The sequence below is a fragment of the Mobula birostris genome, chromosome 16 (genome assembly GCF_030028105.1).
Source record: "Mobula birostris isolate sMobBir1 chromosome 16, sMobBir1.hap1, whole genome shotgun sequence".
Taxonomy (NCBI): domain Eukaryota; kingdom Metazoa; phylum Chordata; class Chondrichthyes; order Myliobatiformes; family Myliobatidae; genus Mobula; species Mobula birostris.
Genome location: NC_092385.1, coordinates 5,059,611 through 5,085,256, shown reverse-complemented (window position 1 = coordinate 5,085,256; position 25,646 = coordinate 5,059,611). Strand labels below are relative to the sequence as shown.

At 44.4% G+C, this 25,646-nt stretch overlaps 2 protein-coding genes across 3 annotated transcripts in view; one reads left to right on the top strand and one right to left on the bottom strand.

Moving 5' to 3' along the window:
- LOC140211302 (monoglyceride lipase-like) overlaps positions 1–4,083 on the bottom strand; it is a 38,230-nt gene extending 34,147 nt beyond the window's left edge. The window contains exon 1 of the mRNA XM_072281011.1: positions 3,932–4,083. Within this exon, the coding sequence (XP_072137112.1) occupies positions 3,932–4,083 (152 nt within the window). The remainder of the gene's footprint in view (positions 1–3,931) is intronic.
- Positions 1–25,646, top strand: part of kbtbd12 (kelch repeat and BTB (POZ) domain containing 12) — a 64,654-nt gene that overhangs the window by 10,868 nt on the left and 28,140 nt on the right. Inside the window, exons 1-2 of one of the 2 annotated variants that reach the window (XM_072280247.1) lie at positions 9,822–10,076; positions 16,208–17,406. In XM_072280247.1, the coding sequence (XP_072136348.1) occupies positions 16,328–17,406 (1,079 nt within the window). In that variant the 5' untranslated portion in view covers positions 9,822–10,076; positions 16,208–16,327. Of the gene's footprint in view, positions 1–9,821; positions 10,077–16,207; positions 17,407–25,646 lie in introns of those variants that run through there. The other variant, XM_072280248.1, reaches the window with a different exon arrangement.

The following is a 25,646-nucleotide window of genomic DNA, read 5'->3' as shown; positions in this document are numbered from 1 at the left end:
CAAAATGTAGTGGATATGACCCAGTCCATCATGGGTAAAGCCTCCCCACCAACTGAACACATCTACATGGAACACTGTTGCAGGAAAGCAGTATCAGGGATCCCCACTACCCAGGCCGTGCTCTCTTCTCACTGCTGCCATCGGGCAGAAGGTAGAAGAGCCTCGGCACTCACACTATCAGATTCAGGAACAGTTACTACCCCTCAACCATCAGGCTCTTGGACCAGAGGGGCTAACTTCACTCAACTTCACTGAACTGTTCCCACAACCTACGGGCTCACTTTCAAGGACCTTTCATCTTGAGTACTAGATATTTATTGCTTATTGATTTATTATTACTTTTTTTTCTTCCTTTTTGTATTTGCACAGTTTGTTGTCTTGCATACTGGTTGCTTGGCAGCACTGTTGGGTGTGGCCTTTCTTTGATTCTATGATGGTTATAGGAATTAACTAACATAAGGAGAGATTGGACAAGCTTTGATGATTTTCACTGGAGCCTCAGAGGATGAGGGGTGATCTGATAGAAGTTCTTAAAATGATGACAGGTACTGACAGGGTAGATAGCCTGGGACTTTTTTTGACGGTAGAAATTGGTTGAGTCGGTTGTGAAGAAGGCGAATGCAATGTTGGCATTCATTTTTAGAGGTATAGAATATAAGAGCAGGGATGTGATGTTGAGGCTCCATAAGGCACTTGTGAGACCACTCTTGGAGTATTGTGTGCAGTTTTGGGCTCCTTATTTTAGAAAGGATATACTGACATTGGAGAGGGTTCAGAGGAGATTCACAAGAATGATTCCAGGAATGAAAGGGTTACCATATGAGGAACGTCTGGCAGCTCTTGGGCTGTATTCCCTGGAGTTCAAGAGAATGAGGGGGGATCTCATACAAACATTCCGAATGCTAAAAGGCCTGAACAGATTAGATATGGCAAAGTTATTTCCCATGGTAGGGGAGTCTGGGACAAGAGGCCATGAGTTCAGGATTGAAGGACGATGATTTAGAACAGAGATGAAGAGAAATTATTTTAGTCAGAGGGTGATAAGTCTGTGGAATTTGTTGCCTTGAGCGGATGTGGAGGCCAAGTCATTGGGTGTATTTAAGGCAGAGATAGATAGGTTCTTGATTAGCCAGGGCATGAAAGGGTATGGGGAGAAGGCAGGGGAGTGGGGATGACTGGAAGCATTGGATCAGCCCAAGATTGAATGGCAGAGCAGACTCGATGGGCCAATTGGCCTACTTCTGCTCCCATATCTTATGGTATAATGGTCTAAGATCTGTCCTAGGCCCAACATATTGATGCAATAACTACAAAGGCACGGCAGCAGCTATTCTTCATTTGGAATTTGAGGAGATTTGATATGTCACCAAGGACTCCAGCAAATTTTTGCAGATATACTCTGGAGAGCATTCTAACTGGTTGCATCACTGTCTGGTATGGAGGCATCAATGCAAAGGATCAGAAAAAGCTGCAAACGGTAGTAAAGTTTGCCAGCTCCATCATGGCAACTAATCTCTCCACCATCGAGGACATCTTCAAAAGGCAGTGCCTCAGGATTGCAGCATCCATCATTGAGGACTCCTGCCATCCAGGACATGTCCCCTTCTCACTACTACCATCGAGTGGAGATAGAGGAGCCTGAAAACCCGCAGTCAACGTTTTAGGAACAGATCCTTTCCCACTACCGTCAGATTTATGAATGGTCCATGAACTCATGAACACTACCTCACTATCTCATTCTCCTTTTGCACTATTTGTTATTTTTTAATATATTTCTTATTGTAATTTATAATGGTTCCTTAAGGTTGTTATAGACAGCGGTGGTAATGGGGACAAGCTCCCGCTACCTATTACATGCTCTCAATGGCGTGCACCTCAAACAGCCTCTGACAATCCAGCTCCTGGCCTTCACGTGAGCTTAGCTATTAAGCTGGGCAGAACCATGTCTACTGACAGGAGAAGGGGCAAGGGTGGGGTTCTCAAAACCAGTCGCTTCAGGCAGATGGGACTCATTAGCTGCATTTGGCAATTCACCTTGGAGAAGGAAAACTTTGATCTCAATCCTCTGCTGCCTTGTGGCAATACCCACTCATGGGGAAGGCTTCAGGAGTAAACCCCAAGGGAAAAATCCAGAGCTGGAGTCCCTTAGGCAGTCCTACATTGAGTTTTCAACCTCTCACTGCTCTGGGCAGCAGTTCCCACTTACCGCAAAAAGGCAACAATTATACGAGTTCCTAAGAAGAATAATGTGGGCTGCCTTAATGACTATTGCCCGATAGCACTCACATTGACAGTGATGAAATGCTTTGAGAGGTTGGTCATGACTAGACTGAACTCCTGCCTCAGTAAGGACCTGGACACGCTGCAATTTGCCTGTCGCCACAATAGGTCAATGGCAGATGCAATCTCAATGGCTCTCCACAAGGCTTCAGACCACCTGGACAACACAAACACCTACGTTAGGATGCTGTTCATTGACTATAGTTCGGCATTTAATACCATCATTCTCACAAACCTGATTGAGAAGTTGCAGAACCTGGGCCTCTGTACCTCCCTCTGCAATTGGATCCTCGACTTCCTAACCAGAAGACCACAATCTGTGTGGATTGGTGATAACATATTCTCCTCACTGACGATCAACATTGGTGCACCTCAGGGGTGTGTGCTTAGTCCACTGCTCTATTCTCTATATACACATAACTGTGTGGCTAGTCATAGCTCAAATACCATCTATAGATTTGCTGATAATACAACCATTGTTGGTAAAGCCTCAGGTGGTGAAGAGAGGGCATACAGGAGTGAGATATGCCAACTAGTGGAGTGGTGCGGCAGCAACAACCTGGCATTCAACGTCAGTAAGACAAAAGAGCTGATTGTGGACTTCAGGAAGGGTAAGACGAAGGAACACATACCAATCTTCATAGAGGGATCAGAAGTGGAGAGAGTGAGCAGTTTCAGGTTCCTGGATGTCAAGATTTCTGAGGATCTAACCTGGTCCCAACATATCGATGTAGTTATAAAGAAGACAAGACAGTTGCTATACTTTATTAGGAGTTTGAAGAGATTTGGCATGTGAACAAATACACTCAAAAACTTCTATGTGTGTTCGTCCATCGTCAATGTCGCTGAGGACCTTGACACCATTATGATAGGGTCGAGACTAGTGTGTGATTTGGATTTAAGTGAGGGAGAGTTGCGCAGCGTCAGCCTCACTCTCTCTTCCCAATTCCCATCTGGATCCAGTGGCAAGACAGAGTCGAGACGTCTGGAGATGGGACTATCTATAGTTGTGCCGTGGAGAGCATTCTGACAGGCTGCATCACTGTCTGGTATGGAGGGGCTACTGCACAGGACCGAAAGAAGCTGCAGGAGGTAGTAAATCTAGTCAGCTCCATCTTGGGTACTAACCTACAAAGTACCCATGACATCTTCAAGGAGCTGTGTCTCAGAAAGGCAACGTTTATTATTAAGGGCCCCCAACACCCAGGGCATGCCCTTTTCTCATGGTTACCATCAGGTAGGAGGTACAGAGGCCTGACGCCGTTCCTGAGTAACTCAGTGACTCAAGAACAGCTTCTTCCCCTCTGCCATCCGATTCCTAAATGGACATTGAATCTTTGGACACTACTTCACTTTTTTAATATACAGTATTTCTGTTTTACACTTTTTAAACATCTATTCAATATACGTAATTGATTTACTTGTGTATTTATTTTTATTTTACTATTATTATTCTCTCTCTCTCTCTCTGCTAGATTATGTTTTGCGTTGAACTGCCGCTACTAAATTAACAAATTTCACGTCACATGCCGGTGATAATAAACCTGATTCTCATTCTGGTTCAATGCTGACTGGCAACTCCAGTAACGCCACTGGTACCAGACTATATCAGTCTGTGCTCTCTCTACGTCCAACTCCAAGTTACGCTCACCTGGGCTCTGTTGCAGGTTCCCAGTACCTGCAGAACAGGTAATTCCCGTCCCGGTTGACAAAGTGCGGGAAGTCCTTGTAAGGTAAACCGTGGGGACTCACTCGGTTCTTTCGGCGGCGCTTACAGCACCGGCAGCAGCAGCCGCTGCCCATTGTCACTCAGTGCCGGAGGTGGGTAGTGGTGACTACGGCTCCGTCGGTGGTGTTGATGCCCCCCGAGCTAGGAAGGACAACAAACGCGGTAGGTCTGGTAACATCCCCCAGGGCAGTTGTGTCCACTGATACACGGACACATCCACAACCCTCGTAGCCAACGCAAGAGTGTGAAGCTGGAATGGAACGCAACCCCTCGGTACAACCGTAACAATGACAGAACGCCCGGCGACTCTGCATTCCGCAAAAAGACGCGTTTCTTCCAAAGCTCTTGTTTTTTGTATCGCGACGCCACGGGACAGACCAGGTTTTAATGACATCTCTAATTGCCCTGGGCAACACACATAAGAGTTCAAAATTCAAAGTAATTATTTACAACCTTGAGATTCATTTTCTTTTGCAGGTATTCACAGTAGAAGTACAATGTAACTGCGCACAGAAACAGACAGAATGCGCAAATGCAAAATGAAGTTAGTAATATTAAAGAAACAGATAGATAGATAAAAACTGAGATCATGAGTTGTAGAGTTCTTGAAAGTGAATCCAGAGGTTATAGAAACATAGAAAATAGGTGCAGGAGTAGGCCATTCGGCCCTTCGAGCCTGCACCGCCATTCAGTATGATCATGGCTGATCATCCAACTCAGAACCCTGTACCTGCCCTTCCCTCCATACCCCCTGATCCCTTTAGCCACAATGATCATCTCAATGATCAGTGCTATGGTGAGTGAAGATGTCCACACTGGTTCAGGAGCCTGATGGTTGAAAGATAATTACTGTTCCTGAACCTGGTGGTGGGGGAACTGAGGCTCCTGTACCTCCTTCCCTGTGGTAACAGTCAGTAGGCAGCATGGCCTGGATGGTTGGGGTTGTTGATGGAGGAGGCTACTTTGTGATGGCAACTCTTTTTGTAGATATGCTCAATGATAGGAAGGGCTTCTCCTGAGATGGACTGAGCAGTATCCACCCATCCCTCCCCACTGATCTCCCTCCTGGCACTTATCCTTGTAAGCAGGACAAGTGCTACACATGCCCTTACACTTCCTCCCTTACCACCATTTAGGGCCCCAGATAGTCCTTCCAGGTGAGGCGACACTTCACCTGTGAGTCAGCTGGGGTGATATACTGCGTCCGGTGCTCCTGATGTGGTCTTCTATATATTGGCGAGGCCCAACGCAGACTGGGAGATCGTTTCGCTGAACACCTACGCTCTGTCTGCCAGAGAAAGCAGGATCTCCCAGTGGCCACACATTTTAATTCCACATCCCATTCCCATTCTGATATGTCTATCCACGGCCTCCTCTACTTTAAAGATGAAGCCACACACTCAGATTGGAGGAACAACACCTTATATTCTGTCTGGGTAGCCTCCAACCTGATGGCATGAACATGACTTCTCTAACTTCCCCTAATGCCCCACCTCCCCCTCGTACCCCATCCGTTATTTATTTATATACACACATTCTTTCTCTCTCTCTCCTTTTTCTCTCCATGTCCCTCTGACTATACCCCTTGCCCATCCTCTGGGCTTTCCCTCCCTCCTCCTTTTCCTTCTCCCTAGGCCTCCTGTCCCATGATCCTCTCATATCCCTTTTGCCAATCACCTGTCCAGCTCTTGGCTCCATCCTCCCCCTCCTGTCTTCTCCTATCATTTTGGATCTCCCCCTCCCCCTCCCACTTTCAAATCGCTTACTAACTCTTCCTTCAGTTAGTCCTGACGAAGGGTCTCGGCCTGAAACGCCGACTGTACCCCTTCCTAGAGATGCTGCCTGGCCTGCTGCGTTCACCAGCAACTTTGATGTGTGTTGCTTGAATTTCCAGAATCTGCAGATTTCCTTGTGTTTGCACTACTTTTTGTAGGCTTTTCTGTTCTTGGGTATTGGTGTTTCCATACCAGGCTGTGATACAACCAGTCAGGATACTCTCCACTGTGCATCTACAGAAGTTTGTCGAAGTTTTATTAGACGGCACAGAATCAGAATCAGGATTATTATCACTGGCATGTGACATGAAATTTTTTAACTTAGCAGCAGCAGTTCAATGCAAAACATAATCCAGCAGAGAAAAAATAATAATATAATAATAATAAATGAACAAGTAAATCAATTACAGTATATATATATCGAATAGATTTTTAAAAAGTGCAAAAACAGGAACACTGTATATTAAAAAAAGTGAGGTAGTGTTCAAAGATTCAATGTCCATTTAGGAATCGGATGGCAGAGGGGAAGAAGCTGTTCCTGAATCACTGAGTGTGTGTCTTCAGGCTTCTGTATCTCCTACCTGATGGTAACAGTGAGAAGAGAGCATGCCCTGGGTGCTGGAGGTCCTTAATAATGGACGCTGCCTATATGACACACCAAATCTGTGTAAACTTCTAAGAAAATAGAGGTGCTACTGTACTCTGTTTGAAATGGCATTTATGTGCTGGTGCCACAGAAGATCCTCTGATATGGCAGCACCAAGGAACTGGAAGTTACTGATCTTCTCCACCATCAATCCCCTAATGAGCACTGGCTCATGGACCCCCAAGTTCTTCCTCTTGTGGTCAATAATTAGCTCTTTGGTTTTACTGATGTTGATTGAGAGGTTGTCATTGTGGCACCGCTCAACAACATTTTCAATTTCCTTCCTATATGGCAATTCATCAGAAATGCTGGGAGACCTCAACAGGCCAGGCAGCATCCATGGAGGGAAATGTACAGTGGCCAAGAATCTTTATCAGGATGATCTTAGAGTCAACGGGAAATGATGGGGCACTTCAAAGGTCAAAGTAAATTTATCATCAAAGTACATATATGTCGCCATATACAACCCTGAGATTCATTTCCTTTCAGGCATACTCAATAAATCTATAGAATAATAACCATAACAGAATCATTGAAAGACTGGACCAGCTTCAGCACTCAAAAGACAGCAAACTGTGCAAATACAAAAAGAGAGAAAGAAATAATAATAAATAAATAGCCCCTTCATTCCCTATCATTTCACCAAATTTAAGCTGGGTTTCTTGCCAAAGACAATGAAATGCATTTTGGAGGTGGGGGTGGGTATAAAGAACCAGGTTGCTAAGCAACGTATGATTAACACTTAAGAAACAATTATTATCCCTCAACCATCAGGCTCTTGAACCAGAGGGGTTAACTTCATTCAAATTCACTCATTCCATCACTGAACTATTCCCCCAACCTATGGGCTCACTTTCGAGGACTCTTAACCATATAACCATATAACAATTACAGCATGGAAACAGGCCATCTCGGCCCTTCTAGTCAGTGCCGAACTCTTACCCTATCCTAGTCCCACCGACCTGCACTCAGCCCATAACCCTCCATTCCTTTCCTGTCCATATATCTATCCAATTTAACTTTAAATAACAACATCGAACCTGCCTCAACCACTTCTGCTGGAAGCTCGTTCCACACAGCTACCACTCTCTGAGTAAAGAAGTTCCCCCTCATGTTACCCCTAAACTTTTGCCCTTTAACTCTCAACTCATGTCCTCTTGTTTGAATCTCCCCCACTCTCAATGGAAAAAGCCTATCCACGTCAACTCTATCTATTCTCCTCATAATTTTAAATACCTCTATCAAGTCCCCCCTCAACCTTCTACGCTCCAAAGAATAAAGACCCAACTTTTTCAACCTTTCTCTGTAACTTAGGAGATGAAACCCAGGCAACATTCTAGTAAATCTCCTCTGTACTCTCTCAATTCTATTGACATCTTTCCTATAATTCGGTGACCAGAACTGTACACAGTACTCCAAATTTGGCCTTACCAATGCCTTATACAATTTTAACATTACATCCCAACTCCTATACTCAATGCTCTGATTAATAAAGGCCAGCATACCAAAAGCTTTCTTCACCACCCTATGCACATGAGATTCCACCTTCAGGGAACTATGCACCATTATTCCTAGATCCCTCTGTTCTATTGCATTATTCAATGCCCTACCATTTACTATGTATGTCCTGTTTTGAATAGTCCTACCAAAATGTAGTACCTCACATTTGTCAGCATTAAACTCCATCTGCCATCTTTCAGCCCACTCTTCTAAGTGGTCTAAATCTCTCTGCAAGCTTTGAAAACCTACTTCACTATCCACAACTCCACCTATCTTACTATCATCTGCATACTTACTAATCCAATTTACCACTCCACCATCCAGATCATTAATATACATGACAAACAACATTGGACCCAGTACAGATCCCTGAGGCACCACTAGACACCGTCCTCCAATCTGACACACAGTTATCCACCACTACTCTCTGGCGTCCCCCATCCAGCCACTGCTGGATCCATTTCTCTACTTCAATATTAATACCTAACGATTGAACCTTCCTAACTAACCCTCCATGTGGAACCTTGTCAAAGGCCTTACTCAAGTCCATATAGACAACATCCACCGCTTTACCCTCATCAACTTTCCTAGTAACCTCATCAAAAAATTCAATAAGATTTGTCAAACATGACCTTCCAGACACAAACCCATGTTGACTGTTCCTAATCGGACCTTGTCTATCCAGATAATTATATATGCCATCTCCAAGAATACTTTCCATCAATTTACCCACCACTGACGTCAAACTCACAGGCCGATAATTGCTAGGTTTCCTCTTAGAACCGTTTTTAAACAATGGAACAATGAAATCTTCATATCAGGTCCTCAATATTTATTGTTCATTAATTTATAATAATTATTTTTGTTGTTTTTGTAAATGTCCATGAGGAAATGAATCTCAGAGTTGTATATGGGGACATATGCAGTATGTACATAGATAATAAATTTACAAAAGACTTTGTACTTTTTTTTAGTGTTACCTGCAAAATTATTAACTCAGATTATTCTGTGAAACACACACAAAACGCCGGAGGAACTCAGCAACCCAGGCAGCATCTGTGGAAAGAGTTCTGATGAAGGGTCACGCAACACACACAAAAAATACCGGTGAACGCAGCAGGCCAGGCAGCATCTATAGGGGGGTACAGTTGCCCTTCATCAGGACTAACTGAAAGAAGAGATAGTAAGAGATTTGAAAGTGGGAGGGGAAGGGGGAGATCCAAAATGATAGGAGAAGACAGGAGGGGGAGGGATGGAGCCAAGAGCTGGACAGGTGATTGGCAAAAGGGATACGAGGCTGGAGAAGGGAGAGGATCATGGGACGGGAGGGCTAGGGAAAAAGAAAGTGGGGGGGAAAGCCCAGGGGATGTGCAAGGAGTCATAGTGAGAGGGACGGGAGAGGAAAAATAAAAGAGAGAGAGAAAAAAGGGAAAAAAATAATAATGATAATAATAAAGAAAGAAAGAAAGGATGGGGTACGAAGGGGCATTAACGGAAGTTAGAGAAGTCATTGTTCATGCCATCAGGCTGGAGGGTCTTGGCCCGAAATGTCAACTGTTCACTCTTTTCCATAGACACTTGCATTTCCAGCATCTGTAGATTTTTTCTTGTTTGAGATTAGAGGAAGAATGGGAAATTTTGCTGATATAATTAAAAATATCTTAATATAATTAAAAATAAAATTAGTATCAATATTAATAACTAATTGGCCCCAAAGGAGTTAAACGCTGCTATCTTGTAAAACTACATCCCCCACAATGCTGTATTGTGATTCATATGATTGACATTATTATAAGCCAATAGAACGACTATATACCAAACAGAAGAAATAATGATGGCGGAGGTGTAGACCAATCAGTTTATGCCATAAACACCACGGGAAGATCAGAAATAGAATGGTCTTATAAACGTAGAAAAAAATAAGGATTTACAAGTACTTTCTATTTCTTATGGAACTATGCAATGTCTAGACAAAAGTATTGCAAAGTTCTATGTAAATGTTATAGTTTTTTTCTGTAATAATATTGCAAAGTTCTCAACGAGTTCTCTGTCTCTGAAGTCTCAAACCACCTGCCACTGGGTTATAAGTTGGATCTGACAAGGTTCCTTGCCTCCTCAGCAAGATTTTAATGAGGTTGTATTAGAGGTAAGTAATAAGTAATTCCTTAAAATGCTGTGCTTTGCTGTGTGGAAAGGGAATTGCCTCCGTCAAATAAATCCTTATATTTGTTCAGTGCAAGTTGTCAGCAGTGGTGTTGATGTCCGGATTCTATTTTTAAGGCTAGGTCATTAAGGCATGTAGCTCATATAAATATCCAAACGTATTTACAGTGAGTCCTTGCATAAAATCTGCTTTATGTTTACAAAACAATTAAGGGTTTTTGTACTGAGATCAGCACAGAGTTAAAATAGTTAGTGGTGTGGCTTCTTTTCTTTTCATCTCAAGCCCATTACTGCCACTGGGTCGTAGGCCACTGACAGCAGCTTGTCAGGGTCCTCTGTCCTGGGCCAGTCCCTCAAATTACCCCCAGGTGTAGCCCACCTCCTTGGTGGACTCTTCCTCTCCCACTGATGGTGTCTTCAGAGCTTTTGTTGACGCTCCTGTAGAGCTGGGTTTTTACGGGACGGGGTTGGCTAACCCTATACCCGACACTCCTCCTTTCACAGCTGGTGTTGGAGCCAGTTGGGTTGAGTTGTTCTCCGATCACGGCAATCCATTTGCAAACATTTCATTCCCGTACGAGGAGACATCATCAGTGCACTGTTAATTTGGGACTTCCATGGAGGCGTTTTATTAGTCTGGTTAAACAAGAACTGCTTTCAAGAGGTGATGGTCTTTTTGCAAAGGCAAATGTGGCAGTGAATCTAAACCAAGAAGGTAAATCAGTGGAGAAATGGGGATTGTTGGGTTCGGCAAGTTGTTGTGATATGGAAGACCGAAGCCCCAGGGTCAATGGGGAGTCTGGAAGCTAAGGCCAGTGGCCGAAGTCCTGAGTCTGCAGATCCACTGGGGAAGTCAGAGGCCTGATATGCACATGTGTCCAAAGTAGGCTGAGGGCCTGGAGGTGGCCATTCCAGGGGCTGGAGGACTGTCTGCATGAACGAGTGGGTGGGAGGAAAAGGGCTGGTGGTGTTGCTGTTATTCTACTGAACATTGTGCTCATGCTATGTTGGCACCAGGATGTGTGGCAACATTTGCGGGCTGCCCCAGCGCAGTCTTGGATCATTAATGCAAACCATGGATCCTGCTGTACGTTTCGATGTGATCAATAAATCAACCAAATCTGCCTGAGAGACTACTCAGGGTTCAGTGGTAACTTCCATAGAACTATAGGGTTACATCCAATATCTAGGAGTCCCACCATCATAGGCCATGCTGTCTTTTCACTGCTGCCATCGGGAAAGGGGTGCAGGAACCTTGGGTCCCACAACAGCAGATTTAGAAACAGTTATAACCCTTCAACAATCAGCTCCTGAACCAGTGTGGACAACGTCACACAGCTCGACACCGAACTGATTCCACAACCTGAAGACTCACTTTGAAGGATTCTACAACTCATGTTCTCAGTGTTAATTTATTATCCTTATTATCTGTATTTATTGTATTGTAAATGTTGCCTTATTGGTTGTTTTGTGTTTTTTGTTTATTCTATTGTATTTCTTTTTCTACTTTGAATGCCTACAAGAAAATGAATCTCAGGGTAGTATATGGTGACATTTTGATAATGAATTTATTTTTAACTTTGTGTGGTGACACTTGTAGGTTGCCCCCAGCATGTCCCTATTTTTTTGTTGGTTAACACAAATGATGCATTTCACTGTATATTTTGATGTCCATGAGATAGATAAATGAATCTGAAACTAGCAGCAGATATGGCCATTGCGTTGAGAAGGGAATTGGATAGATATTGGAGTACGGAGAAGGTTTGCAGTCTATGGGGATGTGAACTGGGAAGAGAACTAAAAGGATTTCGCATGCTGAGAGTTGTCATGAGCTGAGGGGCCCAGTGGTCTCTTCCTATGCAGTGATAATCCAGTGAGTCCATGTTCCATACCAGTGACATTTCTGGGTTTGTTCTGAAGACTCACAACAAGCTCTAGATGGTTTTCTTGTACACCAGTCACTGAAAGCAAGCATGCAAGTACAGCAGGCAGTGAAGTCATAACAAGGGGAATTGAGTATAAGAGCAAAGAGGTCCTTCTGCAGCTGTACAGGGCCCTGGTGAGACCACACCTGGAGTACTGTGTGCAGTTTTGGTCTCCAAATTTGAGGAAGGACATTCTTGCTATTGAGGGAGTGCAGCGTAGGTTCACAAGGTTAATTCCCGGGATGGCGAGACTGTCATATGTCAAAAGATTGGAGCGACTGGGCTTGTATACTCTGGAATTTAGAAGGCTGAGAGGGGATCTTATTGAAACATATAAGATTATTAAGGGATTGGACATGCTGCAGGCAGGAAGCATGTTCCCACTGATGGGTGAGTCCAGAACCAGAGGCCACAGTTCAAGAATTAGGGGCAGGTCATTTAGAACAGAGTTGAGGAAAAACTTTTTCACCCAGAGAGTGGTGGATACATGGAATGCTCTGCCCCAGAAGGCTATGGAGGCCAAGTCTTTGGATGCTTTAAAAAAAGAGTTGGATAGAGCTCTTAAAGATAGTGGAATCAAAGGTTATGGGGATAAGGCAGGAACTGAATACTGATAGTGGATGATCAGCCATGATCATAGTGAATGGCGGTGCTGGCTCGAAGGGCCAAATGGCCTACTCCTGCACCTATTGTCTATTGTCTATTGACTTGACTACTTAGTAAGAATGGTTAGTTCTTGTCCTGGGCCCTTAGCTCCCAATCGAGCATAGGCTATCGAGAATCTCCTTGGAGTTCCATTGGCTTATACAGCTGTTGGCCAGCCTTACCCATTTCCACTTCTCACAAAGGGGACATAGGGTTGGACATTGAGAGGTACAGTATAAGAATGCAGAGTTTGTATGTTCCTGTCAGAATTAAAGGCAAATTGAATAGGAATAAGGAACCTTGGTTCTCAAGGGATATTGAGAACTCTGATAAAGAAGAAGAGGGAGTTGAATGAAATGTATAGGAAACAGGGGGTAAATCAGGTGCTTGAGGAGTATAAGAAATGCAAGAAAATACTTAAGAAAGAAATCAGGAGGGCAAAAAGAAGACATGAGGTTGCCTTGGCAGTCAAAGTGAAGGATAATCCAAAGAGCTTTTACAAGTATATTAAGAGCAAAAGGATTGTAAGGGATAAAATTGGTCCTCTTGGAAGATCAGAGTGGTCGGCTTTGTGTGGAACCAAAGGAAATGGGGGAGATCTTAAATAGGTTTTTTGCGTTTGTATTTACTAAGGAAGCTGGCATGAAATCTATGAAATTGAGGGAATCAAGTAGTGAGACCATGGAAACTGTACAGATTGAAAAGGAGGAGGTGCTTGCTGTCTTGAGGAAAATTAAAGTGGTTAAATCCCCGGAACCTGACAGAGTGTTCCCTTGGACCTTGAAGGAGACTAGTGTTGAAATTGCAGGGGCCCTGGCAGAAATATTTAAAATGTCGCTGTCTACGGGTGAAGTGCCGGAGGATTGGAGAGTGGCTCATGTTGTTCCGTTGTTTAAAAAAGGATCGAAAAGTAATCCGGGAAATTATAGGCCGGTGAGTTTAATGTCAGTAGTAGGTAAGTTATTGGAGGGAGTACTAAGAGACAGAATCTACAAGCATTTGGATAGACAGGGGCTTATTAGGGAGAGTCAACATGGCTTTGTACGTGGTAGGTCATGTTTGACCAATCTGTTGGAGTTTTTCGAGGAGGCTACCAGGAAAGTGGATGAAGGGAAGGCAGTGGATATTGTCTACATGGACTTCAGTAAGGCCTTTAACAAGGTCCCGCATGGGAGGTTAGTTAGGAAAATTCAGTCGCTAGGTATACATGGAGAGGTGGTAAATTGGATTAGACATTGGCTCGATGGAAGAAGCCAGAGAGTGGTGGTAGAGAGTTGCTTCTCTGAGTGGAGGCCTGTGACTAGTGGTGTGCCACAGGGATCAGTGCTGGGTCCATTGTTATTTGTCATCTATATCAATGATCTGGATGATAATGTGGTAAATTGGATCAGCAAGTTTGCTGATGATACAAAGATTGGAGGTGTAGTAGGCAGTGAGGAAGGTTTTCAGAGCCTGCAGAGGGACTTGGACCATCTGGAAAAATGGGCTGAAAAATGGCAGCTTTGGTCACCAAATTACAGGAAGGATATAAATAAGGTTGAAAGAGTGCAGAGAAGGTTTACAAGGATGTTGCCGGGACTTGAGAAACTCAGTTACAGAGAAAGGTTGAATAGGTTAGGACTTTATTCCCTGGAGCGTAGAAGAATGAGGGGAGATTTGATAGAGGTATATAAAATTATGATGGGTATTGATAGAGTGAATGCAAGCAGGCTTTTTCCACTGAGGCAAGGGGAGAAAAAAACCAAAGGACATGGGTTAAGGGTGAGGGGGGAAAAGTTTAAAGGGAACATTGGGGGGGGCTTCTTCACACAGAGAGTGGTGGGAGTATGGAATGAGCTGCCAGGCAAGGTGGTAAATGTGGGTTCTTTTTTAACATTTAAGAATAAATTGGACAGATACATGGATGGGAGGTGTATGGAGGGATATGGTCCGTGTGCAGGTCAGTGGGACTAGGCAGAAAATGGTTCAGCACAGCCAAGAGTGGCCAAAGGGCCTGTTTCTGTGCTGTAGTTTCTATGGTTAATGGGTACTTCTCCACAAACTCTGGGTTCTGTGTCGACACACTGGAGTTGAGCCCATCACACTGAGCACCAGACAGTGGGAGGATCAACAATTGGATCCTGTAGCCAGAAATGTTTCTCAACAACAAATGTGGAGCATCCTAGTTGGTTCGGAGCCAATCGAGAGCCCGGACATAATTGCTCCTGATAGCTTCCTCAAGTAGGTCATTGTACACAGAGCAGTAAAAAAGATTAAAGTCTAGCTTTATTTGTCGCAGACAGTGAAACACGGCTTTTCCATCAATGACCAACACGGTCTGAGGATGTGCTGGGAGTAGCCCGTAAGTATTGCCATGCTTCCAGCGCCAACGTAGCTTGTCCACAGCTTACTAGCCTTAACCAGTATGTCTTTGAAATGTGGGGGGAAACCTGGAGGAAACACACGCATTCATGGGGAGAACGTACAAACTCTTTACAGACAGCAGTGAGGATTGAGCCCTGATTGCCGGCTCTGTAAGGTATTAGAGACTCTCTGATGCTGGTGTCTGAAAAGAGGATGCTGTCCAAGTTGCATGCCATCTGGGACAATGTCTCCCATCCACTACATAATGTACTGGTTGGGCACAGGAGTACATTCAGCCAGAGACTCATTCCACCGAGATGCAGCACAGAGTGTCATAGGAAGTCATTCCTGCCTGTGGCCATCAAACTTTACAACTCCTCCCTTGGAGGGTCAGACACCCTGAGCCAATAGGCTGGTCCTGGACTTATTTCCTGGCATAATTTACATATTACTATTTAATTATTTATGGTTTTATTACTATTTAATTATTTATGGTACAACTGTAACGAAAACCAATTTCCCTTGCGATCAATAAAGTATGACTATGACTATTATTCTAGCTGCTACACTACCATGCTGCACAGGGCAGGCCATTCAGCCCATTGTATGTGCTGATCCTAGTAAATAAATAAAAGGCAGTAGTTGAATCACAAACGAGAGAATCTGCAGATGCTGGAAATCAAGGGAACACAAAAATTGCTGGAGGAACTCAGCAGGCCATGCAGCATCTATGGGATAAGAGTAAACAGTCGATGTTTCGAGCCAAGACCCTTCATCGGGACTCCTAGCAGTGGTAGTAGTTTAATCATTCAAGTTGTGCATGATGTTCTCCTAAGTGATTGTCTATTTCTGGATCCCTTGGGTGGTTGGAGAGGCCAGTCCAGGATCCACACATTCTGGTGCCATGTAGGCAAGTGGAAGTGATTAGCTGTTGGGTCTTTTGGTTGTTCAGTCTCACCTTTCACAGCTGCTGCTGGTTCCTTGCTGCACAGCAGAGGTTCTTCACATGTAGCAGATTTCCATCTTGAACAGATTTCCACCAGGTGTATCTAAAAAAAAAAAAAAGATGAAATCTAAAATAAGAGGTGGTGTTTATGGGTTCATGGGCCATTCGAGAACGTGATGGCAGAGGGGAAGAAGCTGTTGCTGAATTATTGAGAGCGAGATGTTCAGAACAACACATCTTTTTTTCTGTTTACAGGCAATGAAGATTAGGCTTCATGGGTGTTACAAACTGTGGTGCCATGAAACTCGTATAATAACAGTGATTGTAAGTATCACCAATTGGTTAGAAAGCCAAATTTAAACAGAGAAGGCAAAGATGGCAGCTGTGATGGACATTGAGAACAGTGTTAAGGTCAAACACAGCTTGGAGCTGCTTCATCGCATCAACAGAATGAAAGACGCCGATGAGTTGACCGATGTGGTGCTTGTGACGCAAGGGTCCAGGTTCCCGTGCCATCGGCTCCTGCTAGCCACGTTCAGCCCATACTTCAAGGCGATGTTCACCTGCGGCCTGGCAGAGTGCGGCCAGAGGGAAGTCACGCTGCACGACGTGCAGCCAGAGAGTGTGGCTACCATCCTAAACTACATGTACAGTTCTGATCTGTGCCTCACCAACTCCAACGTCCAAGGAGTGGCCACTATGGCATACTTCCTCCAAATGGAAGCCATTTTCCTGGCCTGCCAGAAGTACATGTTGGATCATATGGATGCCTCAAACTGCCTCGGGGTTTATTACTTTGCAAAGCAACTGGGAGCTGAAGAACTGTCTGAGCAGGCAAGTAAATACCTTCATCGGCACTTCGCAGAGGTGTGTCTGCAGGAGGAAGTTCTAGACATAGAGGAGCATCAGCTGCTGCCCTTAATCTGCTCTGATGATCTCAACATTTCGCGTGAGGAGACCATCTTGGATTTGGTTCTTCGATGGGTTAATCATGACCGGAGGTCACGGGTGGGACACCTCGTGGAACTCCTGAAGCAGGTAAGGTTGGTGCTCGTAAGTCCGACCTTCTTGAGGGAGACCCTTAAAAGAAACACAGTCCTTCTCAGCAACGTGGAATGCTATAACATGATTCAGGTTGCTATAGAAACCATTCACAAGGCAGAGCAGCAGCCACAACTCAGTCTTCGCTATGGGATGGAGAGCACTGATTGCCTCCTCTGCATTGGTGTCAATGGCCAAGGGATAAAGTCAAGGCATCGCAGTTATACCGAGGCCAACTACTGCTATGCTCCTAAAACCAAGAAGTCTTATTACATTGTGTCACCAAGATACGGTGAAACTTTGGGGTACGTCTCCAGTGGAGTTGTGACAGAGAGTAACGACATTATCTTGACCGGTGAAGCTGGAGCGGCGAAACTATCAAGGCAGAAGACGAAGGACGTGGAGATAGTGAGGTGAGTACCGTGGAGGATTTCTTTACCGGGGAGGTAGCTGAGTAAAGAGCCACCCGGATATCAGGTGAAGGGACTGCACGAAGGAGTGGATAAAAATTTGTTCCTCTATTATCCTGAGGTGAGACATTGTGGTGGAAATTAAACACAGTGTCATAGAAAAGTACAGCACCGAAACTGGCCCTTCGGCCCTTCTAGTACATCCCGAGCCACTTAAACTGCCTGCTCCCATCGACCTGTACTGGGACCAAGCCCTCCATACCCCTATCATCCATGTATCTATCCAAACTTCTCTTAAACATTGAAATCAAGCTCACGTTCATTACTTACGCTGGCAGCTCATTCCACATTCTCACCACTCTGTTTCAGAGTGAAGAAGTTTCCCCTCACGTTCCCCTTAAACTTTTCACCTTTCACCTTTAATCCATGACCTCTGTAATGATAGCCAGCCTGCTGAAAGAAGCCTGCTTGCACTTACGCTCTCTATACCCCTCATGATTTTGTACCCCTCTATCAAATCTCCCCTCAATTTTCTACATTCTAAGGAATAAAGTCCTAACCTATTCAGTCTTTCCTTATAACTCAGATTCTCTAAACCTGCAGCATCCTTGTAAATTTTCTCTGCAGTCTTTCAACCTTATTTACATTTTTCCGGTAGGTAGGTGGCCAAAACTGCACACAGTACTCCAAATTAGGCCTCACCAATGTCGTACACAACTTCAACATAACACGCCATTGTGAATTGAACCCTGATCACAGTCACGGTCACTGAGAAGCATCACGCTAACCACTGCCCCACCCTGCTGCTCTAAAAGTGACCACGTGGGTTTCGTCCACATTCCAAAGACGTAATGTTAGCAAGTTGTGAGCATGCTATGTTGGTGCCGGAAGCATGAAGACCCTTGCGGGCTGCCCCCAACACAATCGTCGACATTTCACCGTATCTTTAATCTCTAATCTATTTATTGTCCTACGTTCTATGAGATCCACTTGAGGAAGCTGTCAGGAGCAAGTGAATTTTTTCCAGGCTCTAGGTTGGCTCAGTACCAGTAACTAGGATGCTACACATTTGTTGCTGGAAAAACATTTCCGGCTGCAGGAACCACCCGTTCCTGGCCACTGTCTGGTGCTTGGTGCCCCCAGCACTTCCTCAGTGTTGGTCATTGACGCGAATGACACAGTTTACTGTGCATGTGACAAATAAAGCTAATCTTTAAACTTTAATCCCAAGATTATTTCTGCAACTGTGTGCATCTTTACACGTAACATTTTCTGAATGTATTGTCTTGAATTAAGGAGAAATTTATGCTATAGGCTTCCTAGGTAGTTGTGGAGGTGTGATGGGCGGTGGAGAGGACGGAATGAATCTTGGCATAGAACAGATGATAATGTAGAATATCCCTTGAACCTGCTCTCCATCATTCTGATTTCCTACCATTAACCCCATCTGTGCCCCTCATATTTTTCTACCAATGAGCGTGTTTCAGTTGTTGAATATAAAACTTGGGACGTAAAACTGGTTAGGTCACGCTTGAGTACCTGGAAGAAGAACTACGCTACCATTAAAGGTTTGCTGGCCTTTATTAATCAGAGCATTGAGTATAGGAGTTGTGATGTAATGTTGAATTTGTATAAGACTTTGGTAAGGCCAAATCTGGGGTATTGTGTACAGTTCTGGTCACCGAATTATAGGAAAGATGTCAATAAAATTGAGAGTACAGAGGAGGTTTACTAAAATGTTGCCTGAGTTTCATCTCCTAAGTTACAGAGAAAGGTTGAACAAGTTAGGTCTTTATTCTTTGGAGCGTAGAAGGTTGAGAGGGGACTTGATAGAGGTGTTTAAAATTATGAGGGGGATAGATAGAGTTGACGTGGATAGGCTTTTTCCATTGAGAGTGGGGAAGGTTCAAACAAGAGGACATGGGTTGAGAGTTAGAGGACAAAAGTTTAGGGGTAATATGAGGGGGAACTTCTTTACTCAGAGAGTGGTAGCTGTGTGGAATGAGCTTCCAGCAGAAGTGGTTGAGGCAGGTTCTATGTTGTCGTTTAAAGTTAAATTGGATAGATATATGGACAGGAAAGGAATGGAGGGTTATGGGCTGAGTGCAGGTCGGTGGGACTAGGATAGGGTAAGAGTTTGGCATGGACTAGAAGGGCCGAGATGGCCTGTTTCCGTGCTATAATTGTTGTATGGCTATATGGTTACCATAGGCAACATTCTCCAGATGGTCCACAAAACTCTTTCTATTCACTTTTTTCATGTCTTCTTTTTCTTTTAAAAGTGGTTCTGGTTCTGTTGGGGCCTGAGAGCTACAGTTTGGGGGAGGTGTTTTCGGGCCGTTTGAGCGATCTGGTACTTTGCTGTCTCTGAGAAGTTTCTGGGAGACGAGTGGCCTCGAGGCCGAAAAGCTCAGAGGTGGGACGTGAGCCCAGGATCGACCCCATCTCTCGCTGATCTCCCCGGCTAAATGATCGAGGGAGATTGAAAACATCGAGGCGGGCTAGGGTTCAGCGACGTCCACCAGCCTTTCGGTCGCTGCTGCCCGAGGGAGGTGGCTGCATGCGATGGTGCCTCTCTCTCTCTGTCTTGCTCACTGCTCCCTTGGGAAGGTCCCTGCATTCAAATAGTCTCTCCCTGCCTCGGTGTTGGAGGATGCTACCGAAGTTCTGGGTCTCTGGTTTGTGGATCAGACTGTAGTTCCTGCTGCTCTTTTGGGCCACTTTGAATCGGGTCAGCCTGCAAGTAATGAACACTGTGCTGAACGGAATACAGACTCTCAATTTTGAGTTTTATATTCTGTGTTTTCACTCGCCTTTCTTGTTGCTGTTTGTGCAATCTGTTTTCTGTGCAAGGGGGGGGTTGATGTTTTTCTTTGAACGGGTTCCATGGTTTTCCTTGTTTTGTGGCTGCCTGTGGAGAAGACGAATCTCAAGGTTGTATACTGCGTAAAGACATTGATAAAAAATGTACTTTGAATCTTTTGACAAATGAGAAAATCTGCAGGTGCTGGAAATCCAGGCAACCTACACAAAATGCTGGAGGAACTTGGCAGCCAGGCAGCATCTGTGACAAAGAGTACAGCTGGCATTTTGGGCTGAGACCTTTCATCAGGACTGGAGAGAAAAAGATGAGGGGAAAAAGTAGGAAGGGGAATCATTGTTTGAATCCTCTGAATTGTGTTCATTTCTAATTGCTGGCTGTCTTACTAAGGCAGTGAGAAGAGTCCGTGGAGGGGAGGCTGGTTCCTGTGATACGCCAAGCTGAGTTCACAACTCTCTGCAGTTTCTTGTAGTCACAGGCAGAGCGGTTGCTGTACCAAGCTCTATAGGATGCTCTCTCTGGTGCATCTGTGAGAATTGTTGAGGGTCATCGGGGTCACGCTGAACTGAAACAGCTGCATCATTAAAAGAAGTAATATATGTTAAAGAATGCAATAAGAAAAAAACACCTCCGCTCCATCCGCTGAAAGTGGAACTTCCCGGTGGCCAAACATTTTCATTCCTGATTCCCATTCCTGTTCCAAATGTCGGTCCATGATCTCCTCTTGTGCCGTGATGGAGGAGAGTGGAGGAGTAACACCTTGTATTCCGTCTGAGTAGCCTCCAACCTGATGGCATGAATATTGATTTCTCCTTTTGGTTTAAAAAAAATTCTAACCCCTCCCTTCTTCCTCTATTCCCCACTCTGGCCTCGTACTACTTCTCACCTGCCTATCGCCTTCCCCTGGGTCCCCCCCTCCTTCCCTCTCTCTTATTGTCCAGTCTCCACTCCTGTCAGATTCCTCTCCATGCCTCTGATGAATCCAAAGAGACGGCAGAGACGGTTATGCTTTGGCACCAGCCGCGTCGCAGGAGTTGCCAATCGGCAGTCAACTCAACATTGGACTGCCTTGGGGACTCCCAACTCCAGATTTTCCCCTCTGGGTTTACTCCCTGAGCCTTCCCCATGAGTGGGTATAGCCACTAGGCAGCAGAGGTTTGAGATCAGAATTTTCCTTCTCCTAGTTGAGCTCCCAATTGCAGCTGACGAGCCTCATCAGCCTGAAACGATCAAATTACGTACAGTGCACTATGTGTTACCTTATGCTACTCTGATTTTCATTTTCTTGTGGGCATTCACAGCTGATGTAAAGAAATGCAATAGAAGCCATGAAAACTACACACAAAGATAGACGAGCAAGCAATGTGCCAAAGAGAATAAGCTGTGCAAATACAATAGTTATAAAAATAAATAAGCAATGAATAATATTGAGAACATGGGTTGTACACCGTATATCTTCAGACACATCTTGATCAATTTCCAAAGGAATATGATTACAAAGCTAAAGAAAATCTGTATGCATGTCCTCTGGACCACTGCTGGAGACAGTTTTATTCTTATTGTGTACGATACATGGAGGCAGTGGAGAAGGCACAAATTAAACCTAACATTGCACCAAACCTGAGCGTCTGTGATTACTTGGAAAGATTTATTCAGCTGGGGGTCGGGAAAAGGAAGGCTGAGTAATCGCCCTGTGAGAAGTCTTTAAAATTCAGAGTGGTTTTGTCAGCGTAAAAATAGATCTGATTCTGCTTATGGTAGAATCCACAGGCAGTGACTGACATACCGTGGACCTATGGGTCACGTAATGAATTTAGGATGGAATTTGGGAGGAAATGTTTATGCTTCCATGGTCGGGAAGAGATTGAGCAGATGGAATCATTTAAAGGGAAGCTGGGTAAACACGAGGGAGAAAGATTATACTGACAGGTTGGGTGGAACAAGAGCTGTGTGGAGAACAAGCACCGTCGTGCACCACTGGGCTAAAGGACCTGTTTCTCTGTTGTTCACACTGAGGAAACTGTTCAAGACTTCTTTCATTTCGTCACATAATGTTAGAGATTAAAGTATGAACATAGAATAGGGAACAGTACAGCACAGGAACAGGCCCTTCGGCCCACAATATTGTGCTGGACCAGCTGAAAAGTAAATCAAAGCCCCCAAAACTAACCCCTCCTACCTACACAATGTCCATATCTCTCCACCTTCCTCATATTCCTGTGCCTATCTAAACGTCTCTTAAAAGCCTCTAATGTATTTACCTCTACCACCATACTGGGCATCCACCACAGCAAAAAACTCAACTCTTACAACCCCCCCTTGAACCTACCCCCTCTCACCTTCAATGCATGCCCTCTGGTTTTAGACATTTCTACCCTGGGAAACAGATACCTTGCTGACTCTACCTATTCCTCTCAGAATCTTACAAATCTTTATCAGATCGCCCCTCAGCCTCCGCCACTCCAGACTTTATCCAGCCTCTCGCGATAGCACATGCCCTCTAAAGCAGTCGGTATCCTGGTAAGGCTCTTCTGCACCCTCTTCAAAGCCTCAACATCCTTCCTTATAGTGGGGCGACCACAACTGTACGCAATACTCCAGAGTGGCCTAACCAGAGTTTTATAAAGTTGCAACATAACCTCTGGACTTTTGAACTCAATGCCTCGACTAATAAAAGCAAGTATTCCACAAGCCTTCTTAACCACCTTCTCGACCTCTCAAGGAGCTATGGAATATGGAATAAAATGTGCATAAATACATAAATACCAGCATGTATTTACAATGTGAACAACTTTATAAAAAGTGGTTTAAAGTGTTCACAGTGCGGTGACTGAGGTAATAGATAGAGAAGGGTGGAGGAGCCTAACTAAAATGGTTGTTCAATTCATAGAGGTATGCAGTATAGAAACAGGATCTTCGGCCCATCTAGCCCATGCTAACGTACTAGTCCCATTTGCCTTCATCTGGCCCATAAATAGAATAGAATGAAATAGAACTTTACTGTCATTGCTCTGGACAATGAGATTCTGGTGCTACTCCAGTCCGAGCAAAACAGATATTTACAATGCATGCGGTATGGCTTAAAAATCCCATATTTACATACAAGTGACTTTGATAGTCCTTAACACTCAAACGCCATTGACAAGCCGGGGTGTAGCATTATTCAGCTGCACAACAGCCCCCGGGAAGAAGCTGTTTTTCAGTCTTACTGTCTTGGCTAAAGGTGTTTCTCCATCTCCTACCAGATGGCAGGAGATTGAACAGACAGTGTCTGGGATGGGATGGGTCTTTACAGTCATAGATTCATAGAAAAGTACAGCACAGAAACAGGCCCCTTGGCCCATCTAGTCCATGTTGAACCATTTAACATGCCTACTCCCATTAACCTACACCAGGACCATAGCCCTCCATACCCCTACCATCTATGTACCTATCTAAACCTCCCTTAAACATTGAAATCAAGCTCACATGCACTACTTGTGCTGGCAGCTCATTCCACACTCTCACTTCTTCTGGGTGTAAAAGTTTTCCCTCCTGTTCCCCTTAAACCTTTCACCTTTCACCCTTAACCCATGACCTTTGGTTGCAGTCTCACCCAACCTCAGTGGAAAATGCCAGCTTGCATTTACCCTATCTATACCCCTCATAAGTTTGTATACCTCCATCAAATCTCTTCTCAGTCTTCTATGTTCCGAGGAATGAAATCATTGGATGATGTTACGAGTGTGCCATAGGCATCAAGAGTTGTAGACTGTTTCTGGGTCCAATATTTGGGTCTCAATGATCTCCTGAGCAGTTCATTTTCCTAGAATTCCAGGTATTTACAAATATCTAGGGATACGAATTGACAATAAACTGGACTGGTCGAAGAACACTGAGGCTGTCTACAAGAAGGGGCAGAACCGTCTCTATTTCCTGAGGAGACTGAGGTCCTTTAACATCTGCCGGACGGTGCTGAGGATGTTCTACGAGTTTGTGGTGGCCAGTGCTATCATGTTTGCTGTTGTGTGCTGGGGCAGCAGGCTGAGGGTAGCAGACACCAACAGAATCAACAAACTCATTCGTAAGGCCAGTGATGTTGTGGGGATGGAACTGGACTCTCTGACGGTGGTGTCTGAAAAGTGGATGCTGTCCAAGTTGCATGCCATCTGGGACAATGTCTCCCATCCACTACATAATGGACTGGTTGGGCACAGGAGTACATTCAGCCAGAGACTCATTCCACCGAGATGTAACACGGAGCGTCATAGGAAGTCATTCCTGCCTGTGGCTATCAAACTTTACAACTCCTCCCTTGGAGGGTCAGACACCCTGAGCCAATAGGCTGGTCCTGGACTTATTTCCTGGCATAATTTACGTATTACTATTTAACTATTTATGGTTTTATTACTATTTATTATTTATGGTGCAACTGTAATGAAAACCAATTTCCCCCGGGATCAATAAAGTATGACTATGACTAACCCTTTCCTCCCATGATTATTAAACACTGTAATTGTACCCATCTCTACCACTTCCTCATTGCACACACGCACCGGTCTTTGTGTGGAAAACCTGCCTTTCAGATCCTCTTTATTTCTTTCCCTTCTCACCCTGAACTCGTGTCCTTTAGTTTTAGACCCCCCCCCAGGAATCTAAAATGATTTTATAAACTCCTATAAGGTCACCCCTAAGCCTCCTTGGCTTTTGGGAAAGCCGCCTCAGAGTATTCAGATCTCCTTTTAACTCAAGCTCTCCAGTCCAGACAACATCCTCATGAATCCTTTCTGCAGCCTGTCTGGCTTAATCACATCCTTCCTGGAGCTGGGCTGGCTGAACTGCACACAAGTTCAGGTTAGTTTGAGTATGTACATGGATGGGAGGGGTTTGAGTGATATGGTCCGGGTGCAGGTAGATGGTCCTAGGCAGATCAAACTAGATGGGCAGAAAGGCCTACTTCTGTGCTGTGGTGCTCTATGACTCTTGATGGATTTCTGGATCTGTGAAGAGAATCAGTTTGAAATGCCAACTATTCATTTTCCTGCGTAGATGCTGCCTGACCTGCTGAGATCCACGAGCATTTTATAACAATTCCTTCAATTGCTAATGGTGGAATAATTGTCTCATCGCCAGAATTCAGAATGAGAATCAGAATCAGGTTTATTATCGCTGACGTATGTTGTTAAATTTGTTGTTTTGTGGCAGCTATGCAGTACAGTGCAAAAATATACTAGAAATCACAGCAAGAAATATACTCAAGATTCAAGACTGTCTATTGCCTTGCTTCAGTACAGGAGTGTAAAGGAAAACCGAATGATTGTTTTCCCAATCTCATACAGCTTTTAAAAAAAAAAGCACAAGCGACACAATTAGAAAATGCAATACATATAAATATAAAAACAATCCTATAAATCATAATGTACAAGTAACTGTTGAGTTCAAG